This window comes from Dipteris shenzhenensis, chromosome 26 (genome assembly GCF_047967505.1).
Source record: "Dipteris shenzhenensis isolate YYH24624 ecotype China chromosome 26, Dip_SZ_1.0, whole genome shotgun sequence".
Classification (NCBI taxonomy): Eukaryota; Viridiplantae; Streptophyta; class Polypodiopsida; order Gleicheniales; family Dipteridaceae; genus Dipteris; species Dipteris shenzhenensis.
The window spans coordinates 10,337,710-10,356,770 of NC_141621.1; the positions used below are offsets into that span (position 1 = coordinate 10,337,710).

At 43.7% G+C, this 19,061-nt stretch overlaps 1 protein-coding gene across 1 annotated transcript in view; it reads right to left on the reverse strand.

Annotated features, from left to right (window-relative positions):
- Nucleotides 1-19,061, reverse strand: part of LOC147884650 (uncharacterized) — a 76,417-nt gene that overhangs the window by 14,629 nt on the left and 42,727 nt on the right. The window contains exon 23 of the mRNA XM_087397479.1: nucleotides 12,854-13,052. Within this exon, the coding sequence (XP_087253605.1) occupies nucleotides 12,854-13,052 (199 nt within the window). The remainder of the gene's footprint in view (nucleotides 1-12,853; nucleotides 13,053-19,061) is intronic.

A 19,061-nucleotide genomic window follows, 5' to 3' on the forward strand; every position in this document is an offset into this window, starting at 1 on the left:
CGAAGGTAGTTAGCACCTACATGTTGTATAAATTTCAAGACATTTAGTGTAAAATGAACCCAATAGACATAAAACATGATTTTTGGTGGATAAGATTTTCCTTAGAGTTAAACAAAAATGACTTCTATATCTCCCCCTATATGCCCTATTCGTTTTGCCAAAAGCATGTCAGCCACTTGCCATATTTTCACTGATACCACGACCCACACACCTCCTTGGCCAATGCAAAAACCTGGGCAATATACATTTCAATCTGTTTTCAAGATTTGCCTCTAGTCATTCTTTGTGAGCCACAATAATTATTTTATCATCTGACAGAGGGACAAGTGACACTTTTGGATAACGGACTTACTGATTTCTGGAAATCCTCACCAAGGCAGATTTTCTGAAAATCCACACCAAGGCAGATTTGCTAAAATGAGAAGCCAACAACTCATCATTGAACCTTACTTTATTCATCGTGGTTTAATAACCTTAAGCCACACCTTGAGAGGAATAACAGTATACTGAAGCTGCTGATGCTTGAATGCCGTTATCTTATGAACAAGACGAGCAAATTGAATCAAAATATATTCATATGACCACATGTACTGTATTGTATACTTCTGATGAAAATATCCTTAAAAAGTTCAGAATTTGTGAAATACGTTTTTTACATGATCAGCAAAATGATCAGCATAATTCTTCTTTTTCCATGAAAAGGGCTTCTATTAAGTATGAAAAACCAAGAGCAAAATGCTCAAGGCAAGAGTACATCATGCATAGCATGAGGAAAACCACAGAGGTTCAGAGACCCACTCAACAAAAAGAGCCTAGAAAAGAACCAGGGATGAGGTTGAGAATGCCGCCTCAACCTATAGAACCCTGAGGGGAAAAGGAAAAGCCTCTCCACTCACTAAGGAAGAAAGTCCTTTTGGTAGAAGCAGCCCTGGATGATCCCTGCATACTTGACATGTGACCATGAAATTGTGTACAATGTCTGTCCATATACTGGAGATGTTGTGAGAGGGTTGAACCTGGGAGCCATCACTTGGCTCTATGCATCTGGACCTCAAAATATGCCAGGCAGAAATGCTTGCTATGATCTCCCAACAAGTGTCCACAAGGCATGTGCAGGTCTCTAGGGCCCCAGTACCTTGAGGATAGAGGAGTCTCACATGCACTGAGGATTGCCATTGGATAGATGTGGGTCTCATCCCATCAACTGAGGATTGAGGCACGGAGAAATGCGGGCATACCCAAAGAGCAACGAATCTGCAAGCTATGTCAGTTTGGGGAGGTCGAGACAGAGGAGCATTCGTTATGTGCCTGCCCAATCTACTATGAGTTTTGAGGACGATAACATTGCCTCTTTCAGGAGGGACACGAGTTTGGGCCACTCTCACGGCTGATCCACTTCTAGGACCAGGTCTGCATTGGGCTCTATCTAATTGAGATGTGATGACATAGAGAAACACTATCGCGACATATCAGAGAGCAATAGGAGATGACTGCGACACACGATGTTGTGGTAGACTAAGCACAATGACATGTCAACGACTTTAATGCGTTTGAGTTAGCTCGAGAAGATGGTGGAGTGGAGGAGGAGCTAGCTGATATGAGGACATTAAGGATCAACGGGGAGAGATGATGCGATGATGCCGTGTAAAGGATACAAAGACCACACGTGACATGGAGAGTGACCAGAGCATGCACGATCAACCACCAAAGACGATGCAACGTTGCTGTGCAAGGGACGCAGAGACCACATGCGAGATGGAAGTGACCAGAGCACGCACGATTGAGGTCCGGTCTATCTCAGCTCTTCTCAGAGGAGAGCACCAAAGACATGGCGTCATAGCCCATCGGATACAGAGGTTGAGGAGACCACGTCCTCCGCCGTGTGAGAGACAACTCGACAGACACAGATCCAAGTTATCTTTGCAGCCCACCGAAGAGCCACCACAGTGCTGGGTTTCGGATTTTGAGTCTCAAAGTTCAGTTTTTAGTTTTGTCTTAAGTTTTTTTTTAAGCTCTTGAGCTTAGCATAGCACTCAAGAAGTTCCCTAGCGCGCGCCCTTTGCTTCAGCCCACCGAGGCCTGTATGAGTTTCCTTTTTTTTGTGTACTTTGTCCCATAGCCCGTGAGGGCTCCCGAGGATGTTAATCTCTCTCTCTCTCTCTCCCCCTCTTCCCCCCCCTCCCCCCCCGGCCCCCCCCACAAAAAAAAAAAATCCCTTCTTCATCTTGTCTCTTTCTTTCTCATATAGTGTGGACTAGTAGTCCCCACGCTCAGCCTCACCACCCCTACCCTCACTATTCCCACCACTGCTCAGCACCCAATCACTCCATCCACCCCCCTTGCAACCCTGCCCCACCCTCTACGATATATTCTGCAATCCTGCCCCCATTGCAGGCCCGACCCCCCCCCCCCGCGGCCCCCCCCACAAAAACAAAACTCCCTTCTTCATCTTGTCTCTTTCTTTCTCATATAGTGTGGACTAGTAGTCCCCACGCTCAGCCTCACCACCCCTACCCTCACTATTCCCGCCACTGCTCAGCACCCAATCACTCCATCCACCCCCCTTGCAACCCTGCCCCACCCTCTACGATATATTCTGCAATCCTGCCCCCATTGCAGGCCCGACCCCCCCCCCCCCCCTCTCATTGGCCATCCTGTTCAATCTCCCTTCCTATTCCTTATCCCCATCTCAGCACGAGCCATAGTTTGAGGATCAATGAGATCAATCAGATGAGAGACAAGAGGATAGGATAGGAGGTCCACCACATCCCCCCCCCCCCCGGAGATAGGACCAGACTTCCAAACATGGCAAGGATATGGAGAAAGAGAAGGAAAAAGAAAAAAGGAAGCATAGGTAGTCGAAACAGCAGGGCAAGGAAAATGGGCAGCATGAGAAAGACACAGAAAAGGAGAAGGGAAATTTTTTAACACCTCAAATTCGAGACCAAGCATCGCCTTCTTACTAAGGCAGCGACCAAACAAGAATATCACCGTCTGGCCCATCGAAAGAAGAGGGATTTCATCCATCAAATTGAGGAGGACTTACTAAAAGTTCTGTTTCGTAGTAACTCCCATTTGGGGAAAGTCTCTTGAGCAGAGGTCCATGTCCCCCCTTCCTCACACATCCTCTAGCATTCATATGCATGCACACTTTATGGCAGCAGTCATCAGCTAGCCCCAGGCCTCTCACAGCTACCCTACCCAAACCTCTTGTTCACTTTTTACCACCAATGATATCAAGCATGCAAACCTTAAGTTATACAATGATCAAGTCAAAGAAAAAGGGACTATACACTGAGTACCCTAGCCACGATCATGAGGGGCTTTGCACTAATTACATCGCATATGGACTGAGTACACTAGCCCCGATCTTAGCAAACCTCAACACCATCACAATTGGACCCTCAACACCATCATCCTAATCCACAAGGCATGAGCCCAAAAAACTATAGGACCATTATGATTGAAAATGTGATGTCCAAAATTTATCCCTTAATAGTCACTTTGAGCATGAGGAATTCAAAGTTGTTGGATATAGGCACGTTTGGAGAAGACCATGTGACAATGAACTAGATCTTCCTTATTGTTGCTTTGTGGAGTTTCGTAAGGCCTTTGACATAATGCCCGCCATGGGCTCAACTCCATAGGCATCTACAAGGTTTAGGGTACAATTGGGCATCATTTCAGCAATCATGATACTCTACGAGTGGGAATCCGGATCACGAATGGATGGACAAGAAGATCTTTGGGCAATCATGATACTCTACGAATGGGAGTCCGGATGGCGACTAGATGGACAAAGGAGACCATGAGCACGGTCAAACAGGGTTGCCCTTCATCATCGACATTGTTTGGGCTGTACATTGATGAACTTGAGTTGTTCATCGTTCATGACATTGGGTGAGGCAAGCTCACTCTTATCTAGGTCTTTGTTCCTAATTCTCCTATATGCAGATGATATGGCCTTACTCCTCATCCTCTAAGGGTCTCCAATGAAATCTAGATGCACTTCAAACTTTTTGTGAGACATGTGATCTAAAGGTCAACCTTAGCAAAACCAAGGTTATGATCTTCAACACGTCCTATAAGTACCTGCCCGCCGCATGATGGGCACTAGTGGAGGTTGTTCCATCTTATTCAATGGAGTTCTCTTTTCAAGCCCAATCTTTGGCAAAGACCAATTAAGCAGGACAGTTTGAGCAGAGGGTATACCGCAATTGCTAGACTTGAGCGTCAATGCTTCCAATTCTGTTTTAGGATCCCAGAACCAAGTCTCTCCTTTTTGGCTCCCAAGTGAAGAGACTACGTGTTTTACTTCTTGCACATAAGATCCACACCATATGCTGCTATCGGAGTTTGGGCTACTCCCCTATAGCTTGATGCAACCTTTCAGATAATCATGTACCTCCATAGAGTCAAGGACTTAGGCACTATGACATTAGGACAGGAACAGGCTTCCTTGGCTGGCCCTGACCTCATCTATGGCATTAGCAATAGAGGGAGACCAAAGGAGTTGGTACACTCAGACATGTTGAAGGTTTGAATGACTGGGACGCCATATGGACAGATTGCCTCCAATTCAATATAGCCTTGAGAAACCATCCCACTCACCTATCATGAAGGGGAGCCACATTATCAAAGAGGATCTCCCATGACAAACTTCATAATGCATAGCAAGGACTAGCTACTACGACATCCCCACTGACATCATCAACACCTAACGGTGGTTGTAAACCACAGTATAAACAAACGCTCTTACATACATATCAGCACAGCCACACATACTTGAGCATTGATTTATATAAAGTCTTCGTATTGATGTTTTGTTAGCATTGCTGAGGAAGGGCACACTCAACCATAAAAACAGTGTCTTCATATTGATGTTTTGTTAGCATTGCCGAGGAAGGGCACACTCAACCATGAAAACAAAACAGAGGGCTGATCACAAGTAGGCAATATTCTCTTCATTCAAGCTAAAATTGCTTGTGAAGACTATAGCATTTCATTTTAAATAAGCATTCCTAAGCAAACAATGCCTGTAAAAGATAGCTACCAACCCCATGGTCAAAGGACCATATCGAATAAATCCAAACTATGGTAAGGTGGTAAACATTGACATTGAGATAATGGAGCAAGCAGATTGGTTTACCTAGATTGGGTGGGTGGTATCGTCATTGTACCCAAGGCAAAGACATGCAGGCTTCAGTTTGTACGGACTAGATTATTTTAAACGCAGCCACTTTGTCAAAAAGGTCTCCTCTTCCTTTTATTGATAAGGAGCACAATTTGCAAGGCATATTCTCTATTCCATACATTGATATAGTGGGTATGACTAAGCGATATTTAAGGAAGCAGATCAATCCAAGACCCTTTTATAACACAATGGGAAGCTTATGTGATACCACCCAGGCTATGCCTTGGCAATTTCCAATGACTGGGTACAAAAGAGAACCTAGAGAAGTTTATCTACATCTTCCTCGATGGAGTCTCAACCTTCAATGGCAAGAGGACTTCACACCTTAGTCCTGTAGTGCAACTTAGTACAACTCAATCACCTACAAAAGTCGAGGTGGGTCTTTGACGAGTGTAGAGAGTGTTATGCTCAAGTTGAGGTAACATGACCTCGGAAGGGTTAGTCGACATTTTCCTTTAAAGAATCAATGTTTGTATTATATTTGTTGGGCTTTACGTAAATGATCAGAAAGGAATTAAAGTCAAGGTCCTTGGTGAGGGTGATATGGCACTAGACTAGGTGGATCTAAGGCCAAAGGGTCTAAATGCATTAAATGTGCCAAGGGGCAAATGATTCAATGTTATCCCAAGAGAGGGGTAAATGATGCATTTAGGAGGTACCTTAGAATGAAGACATGTGGCATACTAGATCCATCTAGGGAATTTTGGGGCTTGGTGGAATTTGTAAGCAGGAGCCTTCACGTAGCAAAAAAAGATATAGTGAGCTTACTACCACCGAGGTTGGCTGGGAGGATAATCCTTGTGCCTATGCTCGTGATTGAGTAAAAGTTTAGGCATTGACAGAATTTCACGTTTCATTTGGTATCAGAGCGGTGCAGGTGGATCACGAGAGTTGGAGTGTGGCTAGTTAGAAGAGCTATGGCTGGGTGTAGGTGTGCTGTGGTGCATCATTGCAGAAGTCACTGAAGAGCGGCGTGTAGAGGTGATTGGCTAAGCTCGCTGGCAAGACTTTGGTGGGAAGCCTTAGGTGCTTGACTGGAGGTTGTGCACGTTGCTTAGGGTCGTCATTTGCAAAGCCCGTGGTTGGAATGTTGCTTAGTCGTTGGAGAGCTGCTGGTCGTCGTCTTTGGGCTTGTCGTTGAAGAGCAATTGTTGGAGTATCTGCTCAAGCCGATAGTTTGAGTTGCCCATTGTATTGGTCGTGCAACGTTGATGCTCGCAAGGTCGTTTGTTAGCAGACGTTGTCGCATGTGTACAACTTGGTACCTTCAGGGCTCTTTGGCATCGCGTGAGGAATTTGGTTAGTGCTGAAGACTGGGACAAAACATTATATAATTGGCTGGTGTTCGTCTCATGGGTCGATTGCGGTGCGAAGTCCGTGAGTAAAATAGTCACGTAGATCAGTTTTCTTCGTCATCGAACATGCGTAGGGCTCTCTTCATTTGAAGGCGAGGTTACTAGAGTTACGACTACCTGCAAAGAGCTACTATGTGGTCACGAAACTTGCTTGTGATATTTTGTTATTTGGAGATTTCGGTTATCAACGAGTACTATGCAAATAACAGACGATAACTGTTGAAGTGAGAGCTGGGGTGTTTTGGGTCTCCAACGAGGGTGTAGCTGAGCCACAGCAGGAATATTCATCTGGTTCAAATACAGGAACAACTTGATCTCTCTATGCTACATGAATGACCAGGGAGTTTTCTATGCCTTCTAAGCTTATTTGCCTCCGTGTTTAAGTTAATTCAGATTATAGGAGTTTCCCCAGCATAGGAAAAAATGGGTTTGGTTGCAGTGTGATTTCTAATGTTGAGTTAGCTGTAAAATTGGGGTTTGGACTTTCGACTTGTAAATACAGTTTCAAGCCGTGTTTTATTATTTATATTTATTCAAAAAAAACACCCATCGACCTAAATGGAAGTCGAAGAAGAAGCTTCTAGGATGGATTCCGTAGAGTCGGGAGTCCGACCGACCCCGCAGGTGTCGCGCCCAGCAGGCCATACACTATTTGACAGAATTGCAATGTTAGAGGATGCCTTGCAGGAGATTTTAGCGCAACAGTTACAAGCAAATGTAGGGTAATCTGAGCTCAGAAAAATGGTTCATAGTATGTCTACTAGACCATCTCGTGAAGAGAAGGGTGAAACCCGAGTCCAGTGTTCATACGGTTGAGCCTAGGAGGACTAAGGTGCCTAATATTGCCAATTATAGGCCAAAAAAGTATTCTGGTCGGATATCTGACCGTAGTTCCGATATCATTGAGACCTGGTTACACAAATGGGACGAGGCTTTTGCCATTTGTGAAATCAGGAATGATATGAAGAAAATCCGCGAGGCCACCCATATGTTTAATGAGGCAGTGGATAGGTGGTGGATAAAACAGTCAGAATGGCATATGGAAGTTCAACTGAAGTATCAGAGAAAGTTTGTAGTACACTTTATTGACGATATTCTGGTATTCAATAAAAGTATTACTGAGCATCACGAACACTTAAGAATAGTGTTCAATACTTTGAGGAAAGCCAGTCTTTATGTAAATAAAAAGAAAACTATACTGTGTATGGTAAGACTTGAATATTTAGGATTCATAATTACTCCTGAGGAGGTAGATATGGATCCAAAGAAAGTGGCTGCGATACTGACTAGGCCAATCCCTCAGAGTTTGACCGCTTTGCGATCATTCTTGGGATTTGTCCAATTTTATCGAAGACATATCAAAGGATATTCCGAAATAGTATCGCCATTGACTGATCTGACCTCAGATAAAGTACCTTTTATATGGGGACACAATCAACAGAAAAGTTTTAACACCATAAAACAAGATGTGGTCTCAGGACCGGTGTTAAAAATAGTTAATCCCCAGAAACCGTTTTTCCTTGAAACCGATGCAAGTGGCAATGCAGTAGGAGCAGTTCTCCTCCAAGAGGGAAGGCCAGTAGCCTTTGAAAGCAAGAAGCTTTCTCCCTCTCAACGAAATTGGCCAACTCATGAATTAGAGTTGTATGCAGTTGTCCATGCTCTGAAAACATGGAGACACTATTTGTATGGGTCAGAGTTTTATGTTGATGTTGATCATGATACTCTGAAACATTTTTATAAACAACCTGACCTGAGAGGCCGCCAAGCTAGGTGGGCAGAACTCATGCAGGAGTTTAACTTGATGATTCGGTACAGAAGAGGGAAGGATAATAAAGTTGCTGATGCGTTGTCACGCATTATGCATAATATGAGTTTCACGGTATTAGAGAGTGCTCTAATGACCGAGATTAGAGAAACTCAAAAGGTGGACGAGTTCGTCCAGAGTCTTTGGCCTAAGGCTCAGGTATTCAAAACCCAGGGAAAAGGATGACCTGGCATCTAGAAAAGGCCAAATTTATGCAAGATATGCCATAAGGGATGGTATGCTGAAAAGAAATGGCAAGTTAGTAGTACCTAATCAGAATGATCTTAGGGAGAGAGTCATTCAACAATGCCATGATAGCCCATGTGCAGGATATCCAGGAGTTGAGAAGACATGTGATCTCATGAAGCGAGATTTCTTTTGGCCAAAGATGAAAAAGCATATTCATGAATATGTGACACGTTGTTTTTCGTGTCAGGTAAGTAAAGCAGAACGGGTGAAGCCACCCGGACTTTTACAACCCTTGGAAATACCACTAGGTAGGTGGGAGAGCATTTCCATGGACTTTATTGTAGGTTTGCCTACGACACAAGGTGGATATGATTCTATCCTTGTGATGGTTAATCGTCTTACCAAGATGGCTCACTTCATTCCAACTAGAGAGTCTGTTAGTGCCCCGCAAGTGGCGGATTTGTTTTTAGACATATATTTCGTTTGCATGGATTACCCAAATCCATTAGTGTCAGACAGGGATGTCAAATTTACCGGTCATTTTTGGACTGCGGTGTTTGAGACACTAAGGACTGAGTTGGGAATGAGTAGAGGGGATCATCCAGAAACAAATGGTCAGACGGAAAGAATCAACCAAATTTTAGAGGATATGCTTAGAGCATATGTGTCATTGAGGCAACATACATGGGACAAGTGGTTGCCATTGTTAGAATTTGCCTACAATGATAGAAAACATTCCTCTACAGGGTTCAGTCCGTTTGAGCTGAACTATGGTTATAGACCAGCGAATCCAACTATAGTTGAAATACCTCAGAAAGTGCCTAGTGCCGCGAACTTTGTGGTTCAGATGTGGGAGATGCTAGCACTTGCGAGAGCTAACATCCGCCAAGCTATGGATAGAGCTAAGGCGTATGTGGATGAAAACAGATCCGTTAGAGAATTTAAGGAAGGAGAAAAAGTTTTTCTCAAAATTCCTTCGCACTCAGTCTTTAACTGCAGGAGAGTGTGCTAAGTTATCACCTCGATATTGTGGGCCATGTTTGATTCTAAAAAGAATAGGCAAGGTAGCCTATAAATTAGAATTGCCACAGGATTGTAAGGTGCACCCAGTGTTTCATGTTTCTCGTTTAAAGAAATTTTTGCATACAGGTGACTCACTAATCGAGTGTGTTGTTTTGTTTCAGGAGAGAGAGGATAATGCAAGACACAAACCAACAGGAATCCTCGACCGAGGAACAATGCAAGTACACAATCAAAAGATACCCACGGTGTTGGTTGCATGGCATAATTTACCTCTATCAGAAGCTACCTGGGAATCCGTATACCAGTTACGGAGAGTGTTCCCAGACTTTATCATCGAGGACGCTGATGCTTGAACAGGGAAGGAATGTTACACTCAAGTTGAGGTAACATGACCTCGGAAGGGGCAGTCAACATTTTCCTTTAAAGGATCAATGTTTGTATTATATTTATTGGGCTTTACGTAAATGATCAGAAAGGAATTAAAGTCAAGGTCCTTGGTGAGGGTGATATGGCACTAGACTAGGTGGATCTAAGGCCAAAGGGTCTAAATGCATTAAATGTGCCAAGGGGCAAATGATTCAATGTTATCCCAAGAGAGGGGTAAATGATGCATTTAGGAGGTACCTTAGAATGAAGACATGTGGCATACTAGATCCATCTAGGGAATTTTGGGGCGTGGTGGAATTTGTAAGCAGGAGCCTTCACGTAGCAAAAAAAGATATAGTGAGCTTACTACCACTGAGGTTGGCTGGGAGGATAATCCTTGTGCCTATGCCCGTGATTGAGTAAAAGTTTAGGCGTTGACAGAATTTCACGTTTCAGAGAGGCACACCTACGCTTAGGTCCAAACATGTTCTTTTTCTTGGCACTCAAGATGTTCTTTCGGGCAATATCGTTTTAGCGAAAGGCATGGCTATAAATCCAGACAAATTGTAGGTCATCACCCATCGGAAGGTCAAACTCTTCGTAAGGCATGTATGTTATTACATATAATTTATTTCTTTTTATGTGGGTATTGCTGAGCTTGTTAGAACTTCTTTACTTGGATAGCACTCAACAACTCTTCCTTAAAGACTAGTAAAAGCACACATACTATGTCAACCCAAGTGAGAATCATCTTACATGTCCATGTGATGATTATTGCATGGCAACTGGTGCAGCCTTGGACCAAGGTTACAAGGTGGGTACTCAACGATTGCCAAACAAAATTATAGTAGAACTAAGAGAGAGGATTTGGCAATGCTCTCTGTCATGACGAAACATAGGCATTACATATTTGGGGAATAAATTCATGGTGATCACAAATCAATAAGCTCTAAAGTACTTGTTAAACGAACCCATTCTTTATCCCAAGAATTGATTTTGAAATTTGGGTGCTGCCTAAGTTAAGATTAACCAGCGGACCATTTGTCAAGAAGATCTTTGGGAGAGGCAATCACCATAGAGGTGATTGTAAAATTAGATGCATGTTTGTTTGTGGAATAGTGCCTCACCATGGTACAAAAATGTAGTTCACATCTTGTCCGCAAGAAAACTGCTAGAATGGCTTGTCACCAACTAGGAATGTGAAAAGAAGCCAACACATGGTATGATCCTTCTCTAGCTTGTAAAATTTCCTTGTGGTCAACTTCAAAGGTGTGGTTTGAGCTCCCACATGGAACCCAAGCAATCTTACTAGACACCCTTTCAAGGTTAGGTGGAGGACACGTAACTCTAGAAGCCATTGCCAGATATGGGTTCTAGACTCTAGACTTCGTGGGACCAATTATTCTGGCTTAAAAAAAGGATACATATTTATTGAGGTGTGGCCACAAACTATGGATGGAAGCTTGGGCACCTCCATGTTTTGTATGGATGGTGGCTACATTCTTATATAATCCTGGATATCCAATGAAACAAATGACTCATTGAGGCAATCATTTTCTAAATGAGGTAGTTGAGGAGCCGGCCAGACAGTCAAAAATTCTGCAGAAGACATCTACACCCTATTATCCACGGTACAACAGTTTGGCAAATAGCTCCAACAATTTTCAGCTCAAGCTCTACAAGAGTTGTCTGTCTAGAAGTTGGGATATATTGCTTCCCACTACATTGTTTGCTTATTGAAGGACCTACACGTTTGGAATTGAGTACTCTCCGTTTGAGTTATCATAGAAGCCACTTTGACCCATGTATAGTGGGCACTTTGACCCATGTACATGTATTGACCCATGTACATACCACTATAGAAGCCACTTAGCTACTATGCTAACAGACGTACGGCTTAACTATTTCTAGCACGCTCCCTTCAGCTGAGCATCTGTAGAAGTGCACTTCTCTTCCAACAGTCTGAAAGATCAGCTTTTAGAAGGGTCCTCGTTCATTGGCTGCGTTTGCCTCCACCTTTCCATTCTTGATGTCTTCAAAGTTCTTTACAAAGTGATGGGGCTTATTTCTTTATTCAAGTTTCCTTTGGCCCAACTTGCTAGAATTCGAACTTGCATGGACAATTTCTGCGTAAAACACTCCTCCTGACATCGATTCGATGTCAATCCATTGCTTTTGGCTATTCCCTTCTTGAAGCACTACATTCAAATGCTCATAAGATCCTGGGTGTGGGTGTTGATATTATGCGCCGCTTCCAAAGGTGGCTATTTTCTCCTTTGAAACGATCCACTCCCTTCAGAAGGCCTGTTGAACTGGGAGTCGCTTTAAGGTTCTGACGTTAAGATGAATCTGGAGTAGCACTCCTTTTGAATTTGGGTTTGGAAGGCGTCACGTTGGCGTGACCCTCAACTTTCAATCTTCGAAGTGCTCCTCCTTCCCAAAGTTACTCCTTTGCTAACTTGATTTGAGCGTGCTATCCGTCGTCGTCAAAATGAACATCTTTTGTATCTTTTTTTCCTTAAGTCGAGGCTACAAATTCTTCAAAAGGAGTGCAACTCTCTCTCTCTCTCTCTCTCTCTCTCTCTCTCTCTCTCTCTCTTTTAGAGGGGAACAGATGAGGGAAGAGAGCTGGAGGGGAGCAGCGAGGGGTCTCAAGCGTCCTTTGCTCATCGCTTTTGCTTTTCCAATCCCCCTCTCATCCTCTTGTTGCCTCATACACCCACGCCGCTCTTCCTCGGATTATCTCGTTTGCTTGCTGCCCGGTTTCACAAACAAGACGGCTGGCAAAGAGTTCCTACTAGACTTTAATCATATTATTATCCAAGGAAAACACTAGGAGTGAAAGATAAAAACATGTTATCAAATTTCTTGAAAGGCGCATGCAGGAACAATTAAATTTGGGAATACAAAGAGGAATACCTAGAGCGAATCCAACAACCAGGTACAAGTCATGCGAGCTATGTAGGTATTGCTCAAAGAAAAGAAACGGGTAGCCATATACATATGCAACTTTAGTTCCATTGAACTGCAATTCATTGAATGTATCCACAAATTCCCGGGTCTGCCTAATCATATCCAGATTAGGTTTTGTGTTGGCTCCTAAGTGTTCCGCAAATATCTGAAACAAAACCAATCAGGTCTAATTAGACAAATTGCAGAGTGAATGGGTACAGATTAATCATTTGCTGGATGCTTGAAGACTCCCCTATGTAATTTTCGCAAAAATGTGCAACAAAATTCATGGAGTACTAGTATCATGATCAAAATTTTGTCTACACTGCATACTATGGACAAGCCTATGTAAGTAATCCTTTTCTTGAAGAATGAGTCCCCAATTACGTCAAATTTATCCTCTCTTTTTTTTGGCAAAAAAGTGAACAACTATTAAGTATGACTGAAATACATAGGAACATTATAAAATCATGTAAAGCCTCACACAATATCATGGAGTACTAGTATCATGCTCAAAAAAATGTATACACTTCATACTATGGACAAGCCTATGTACGTAATCCTCTTCTTGGAGAAAGAGTCCCCAATTAAGTCAAATTTATGCTCTCTGTTTTTTTGAGCAAAAAAGAGAACTCCTATTAAGTATGGCCAAAATACATAGAAACATTATAAAATCAAGTACAGCCTCACACAATATCATGCGGAAAAGATATGAGGCTGTTATAGCCAATCCGGAGAGTAGAAGTGCAATGAAGGCCCTCTGAATCCATATGGGAAGAATGAAGTCCTACTCACTCATGGATGAAGCTCTCCTAGCCGCTGGCAGCATGTGAGGAGTCTTGAATCTTGCCCCAAGCGGCCATAAGGGTGTACAAGATCATCTTCCATGTAGTAACACTAGCATGATCTCTCAAGCCAAGGTATAAAAGGAGACTCAGGTCTGTGTAAAGAAACACGCCTCCTCTGTGCAACTCCAAATGCAAAGATGAATGGACTCTAAAGCTGTGAGAGATTGCAGGCATCTAGGGTCTGCACAGCAAAAGCCTAGCTCCTAGTAAAGAGCGTGAATCCATGCTGGTGAAGCAAGAAGAACATCGAAATCTCTCTTTTGTTAGGATGTCCAAACCCATCTCTGAAAGTGAGCATTCTTATATACCTAGATGAATCCAGGAACATTCCCAAACTCATCCTCTAAAAACACAACATAGTGCAGTTTCAATCTCATGATAGTCACTCACAAGGTTGAAAACCATAAACTCCATCATGCATAGCGGGGACTAGCTACTATGACATTCTTAATTGCTCTCTGGATGGGTATGTATTGCAGGCTCTGAAACTCACCTCATCTAGCATCGTTTCCTGTGTAATCAAAGAATTAGAGTATTCTACAGGGCAATGCTTCATCAATCATTGCCACTCTCCAGGATCCATGGTAGGTGGGCATCCACCATAACGCCAAAGACGCCATGGGTTACCCATGATGAGTCACAAGATCTCGGAGGGAGAGGGTCTATGTACCGTCAGCCATTAATAAAGTGAACTGCTCTGATCGTGTGGAGAATAGCATCCTTAGTGACTAGATTTATCACTCTGACTAGTCTCAGCTGTCTACAATCTCGTAAAGAACTCTCTCCCCTCCTGGTCCAAAGGATGCATATAACTTGTAAAGGAACAATTGTACCGGAGAAGATGCCCAGCCATTGAATCTGTATACCCATAGTCTAATCTGCTCTCTCAAGCCAATCAAGGGATATTGCTGCATCAATCTGTAGGGTGCGCATGTGTGTGCCTCACAAGCCCAAAGCTATCATGCAACGCTAGAGCGAGGTCTGCTCCCTAAAAACTCTCCAAGCACCACCTTGGTGGTCTATCCCCTCTCCCATCTGGACCATTGCAAATCCTGTGTCTACGAAGGAACCCATGAGAGGGCTAGTTTGATATGCGACCAAGCTCTGATGATCGCAGCCAAGAGGGAAGAAGAAGGGGGTCTATTGTGGTCATCCGTGAAGATCCATCTCGTGTTTGGCATCCAACCATCACCTTTGTGGGAAGTACACCTCTGTATCTGCTGAGAGAATAATATCCACTGCTTGCAAGTTGAGTTCCCTCTGATCCACTTTCTCATGGGCCTCCTCAAAGTCATGCAGAAATATGACCAGAAGCTCCTTGGCCCATTAAATTGGTAGCCAGAATGAGAAGATATTATCAAAGATGCTCTTGTTCTGTATGAAGTCTGCCTGAGGCGACATCCAAGTGAGTCCTGATCTCTGCTCTGACCAAACTAGGCATGTGCTCCCAAACTCTATGCTGATCTTTGCATCTGGCTAGGATGGAGGCCTTGGTAGAATAGAGAGCGTAATAGTAGTCCGCAGCAATTCGTCTGAAGAACACTGAGAGAAGTGTGTGGCTGCCTGAAACCCTTCTTTCTATGTCTCTGTCCCATGTGTCCGGTTTCCTCACTGAAAGATCTTCCACCAAATCATAATCTCCCTTCTCCTTCCCCATGGGATAATCTGCTGTTCTGTACTTCCTTCTGGGCTTCCTGCTCTTCTTCTTTTGGTAGGTCATCATCTCCTCAGACTGCTTCCCCTTCTTTGCACTCAGACTAACCTCCTCTTCTGTATCTCTCTTCCCTAATGGCATGACATCTTTAACTTCCTCCAACTCCAACAAGCCAAATGTAATTGCCTTACCTTTCCCTTTCTCTTCTGCAGTGGCTTTATGGATTCCAGAGGTACTAGGCTGACCTGCATCTTTTACTTCTACACTATGATCATTCACCCTATTATTTAACCCTGTTGGCAATAGATAAACATCACCTCCAGCACGAGGAGGCTTATCACAGTGTGTGCTGTAATGTCCCCACTCTCCACAATTAAAGCATTGGACACAAGGTGCAAATGACCCTTGACCTCGTCCTGCCTGCCACGGGCCTGAATTATTTGAAGAAGGCATGCTGCCTCTGCCATAAGAACCCGATGATCTACCTCTTCCCCTACCTTCATAAAATTCAAACTCAAACTCTTCATAAGCTCTGACATTTCATGAATTTCTTCTTTTATATTCTCCTCCTTCTTGACTTCTGGCTTCTGTATTTATGGCTTCACATGAGAGAGAATTTCAGGCACATGCTGAACCATTGGCATCTCTTGCATCGTTTGTGACAATCTTATCTGCTTCCTCTCCTTCTCTTTTGCTACCTTAAGAGGATCCTCATAAGTGACCAGCTCTTTACATTCAATCTTTATCCTAATCTCCAGCTTCAGACCAGCAAAACAAACCTATTCTTTGTTATGACTATGGGAGAAACTTCAGGTAGTAAGGCCACCTGCCATTTATTCCACAACACAGTGAACTTACCGACATACTCATCCACTAATTGAGTCGGCTGTTGCTGCAATAAACATAGCTCTCTCCAAATTCCATCAGAATCTCTAACACACACAAACCTGTCCAGGAAAGCTGTCCTCACCTCTGGATAAGTCGGGTTTCTCTGAGCACCCTGATCATCACGCATCCTTGCAGAGAAAGTCTGCAGCCAAGTTCTCGCTTCTCCCAACAGACAAAAGGATAGAATCTGAAGAAGGACTTCTGGAGCATTCTTGTCTTTAATAGGAGCTGTGAACTCCAAGCACTCTTAAAACCTCTCTGGGTCTTCATTGGGCAACCCGTGAAATCGAGGAAATTCATGAGCCATCTCTCCTCTTGACTAACTTTTCTCAAACACACTTCCAACCAGAAATACCACCCAACCTCTTCTGGGAAGAAAACAAAAATAATCACTCTACTGAAGAAAACTTAACCTGCATCTGACTGGCATTCTTCTTCCTAAGACCAATCACTTTCAAAGCCTTTTGAACCTTAGCACGGAGACGTATCACCCGAAGTTCAACATCAAGGCATCTATCTCTCTTGTGTTCACACTCCCCACATAACTCACAATGAATCACTCTCATGCAAGGCTTTGTCTTCATAGTTTCAATCCCTAACCACACAGAAATTCAAGCAAAATTCCCCAGTCAATTCTTCTAGGCCGTTTTGTCTTGAGTACCCAATCTCAATTCAAACTCCTCCTGTCCCCAGCAGGATCGCCAAAAAGATGATAAGGGAAAAAAAGGAAAGACAACTAGGAATTATGTACTTCACCACATCAGATAGGTGAGACTTCATAGGGATCAGCTGCAATGTGGGCTCGTAGATGATGAGCTTATGAACGAGATTCCAGAGTATGTGTCTTTGTAATAGGCACCGAGACAAACCCCCACAAAAAAAAAACTGAGTGAACAGGATGACACAGACTCAAAGAGAGACAAAAGACTACACGGCCTGATACAAATAAACTTAGAACTGAACTTCCCCCCGAAAATTGGAGAACAGTCAGCCTCAGAATACTATAAACCCACAGCCAAAACTCCTAAGCTTCCATCAAGGACAACAGCTCGTAACTCTCCCCAAAGCTGCAGGCAACGACCAAAGAGTGAAAGGGACTGGAATATCAGATCGCATCAACCATCTCTACCTTACAAATCCACTTCCAGCGTATGTATCCTTCTCTTGCCCACAGAGTACTCCACGCTCATACTTCACGTTGCCAACAGTCCTTCAGCCAGCAGAAAATGATACACAGCTACGCCTCAAGCTTTACTAATCCATAGCTCATCAGCAATCACGCACAAACCCAACGGAAGACACCTCCAGCAACAGCCCTTTCATATGATCATAGCCAGACAACGCATTCTCTACATCATTTCTGTTATCACCCACATTCCTTCCTGTAACATTGGATAGACAAAAGCAGTAGAGCCTAATCCGCCTTCACAGCCACCCTCATCCACGTTTAAGACAATAGAACAACACCATCACAAGGAAAAGCAGAGTTACGAGCTGTTGTCCTTGATGGAAGCTTAGGAGTTTTGGCTGTGGGTTTATAGTATTCTGAGGCTGACTGTTCTCCAGATTTTTGGGGGGAAGTTCAGTTCCAAGTTTATCTGTATCGGGCTGTGTAGTCTATTGTCTCTCTTTGAGTCTGTGTCATCCATGTTCGGTCAGTTTTTTTTTGTGGGGGTTTGTCTCGGTGCCTATTACAAAGACACATACTCTGGAATCTGGTTCATAAGCTCATCATCTACGAGCCCACATTGCAGCTGATCCCTATGAAGTCTCACCTATTTGACGTGGTGAAGTACATAATTCCTGGTTGTCTTTCTTTTTTTTCTTATCACCCTGACTACCCTAGCCACATCAACGATAGCAATGGTGCTAACACCAGCAAACCCTCTTTCAGTTAGATCATATCACATCTGGGATACAGAAGCCTTGGCTATCATTGTACATATGACAGAGGATATAGTGCTTCCTCACATACACATGGCTGACTCTTCTTTCGAGGCTTGGACAACATTGAGGGATATGTACGAGGTGAGATTTTGGACCTCGAGACAGAGCTGTATGGAATGAGGATGTATGAAGAGGAATCGACACAGGAGCACATCACCAAGATGGAGGTGGTGCGGGATCAGCTGGCGGCAATTGGTCAAAGGACGAGCTCGACCACATGGCAAGGCTATTGATGGGAATGCTCGCTCCCCTAGCGCTATAGTAGTTTTGTGACTACGATGATTGCAGGCCAGAAGACAGCATCGGTGATTTTCAAGGAGCTGGTTCCATCGGTGATTTTCAAGGAGCGAAAAGAAGAATGATGGTACGGATAAGGATGACAAGGCCCTAATAGCTCAGCACAAGAGCAAAGGCAAGGGCAAGGGTAAGCCTAGCAAAGGCAAGCCCAAGGACGAATCTGACCAAGGAACAGACTTTTCACGTGAAGACAAGAAGAAGAAGAGAAAGAAAGAGAAGAAGTGAGCCATGTCATTGTGTGAAGGATTGCAAAAAGAAGAAGGCTGATCATCAGAAGAAGGGTGCTAGCTCAGAGTCAAAGTAGTCAGCTCAGCTGGTGGTCATAGAGGAACTTTTCTTGGTGGCAACTCTGAGTGCTACTGTGATTAGGTGTATGGACACTAGTGTTACTGTCAAGATGTCCAACATTGAGGATTGGTCAGGAGAGTAGTCTGAAAACCTTGTGAAGGTGATGGATAGTGATGAGTGCCTGAAGTCATCTAGGTGCTTGGCTGGTGTTGCTAATTCTTCGACGTGACCTCCTAAGGACTCAGGGTCAGAC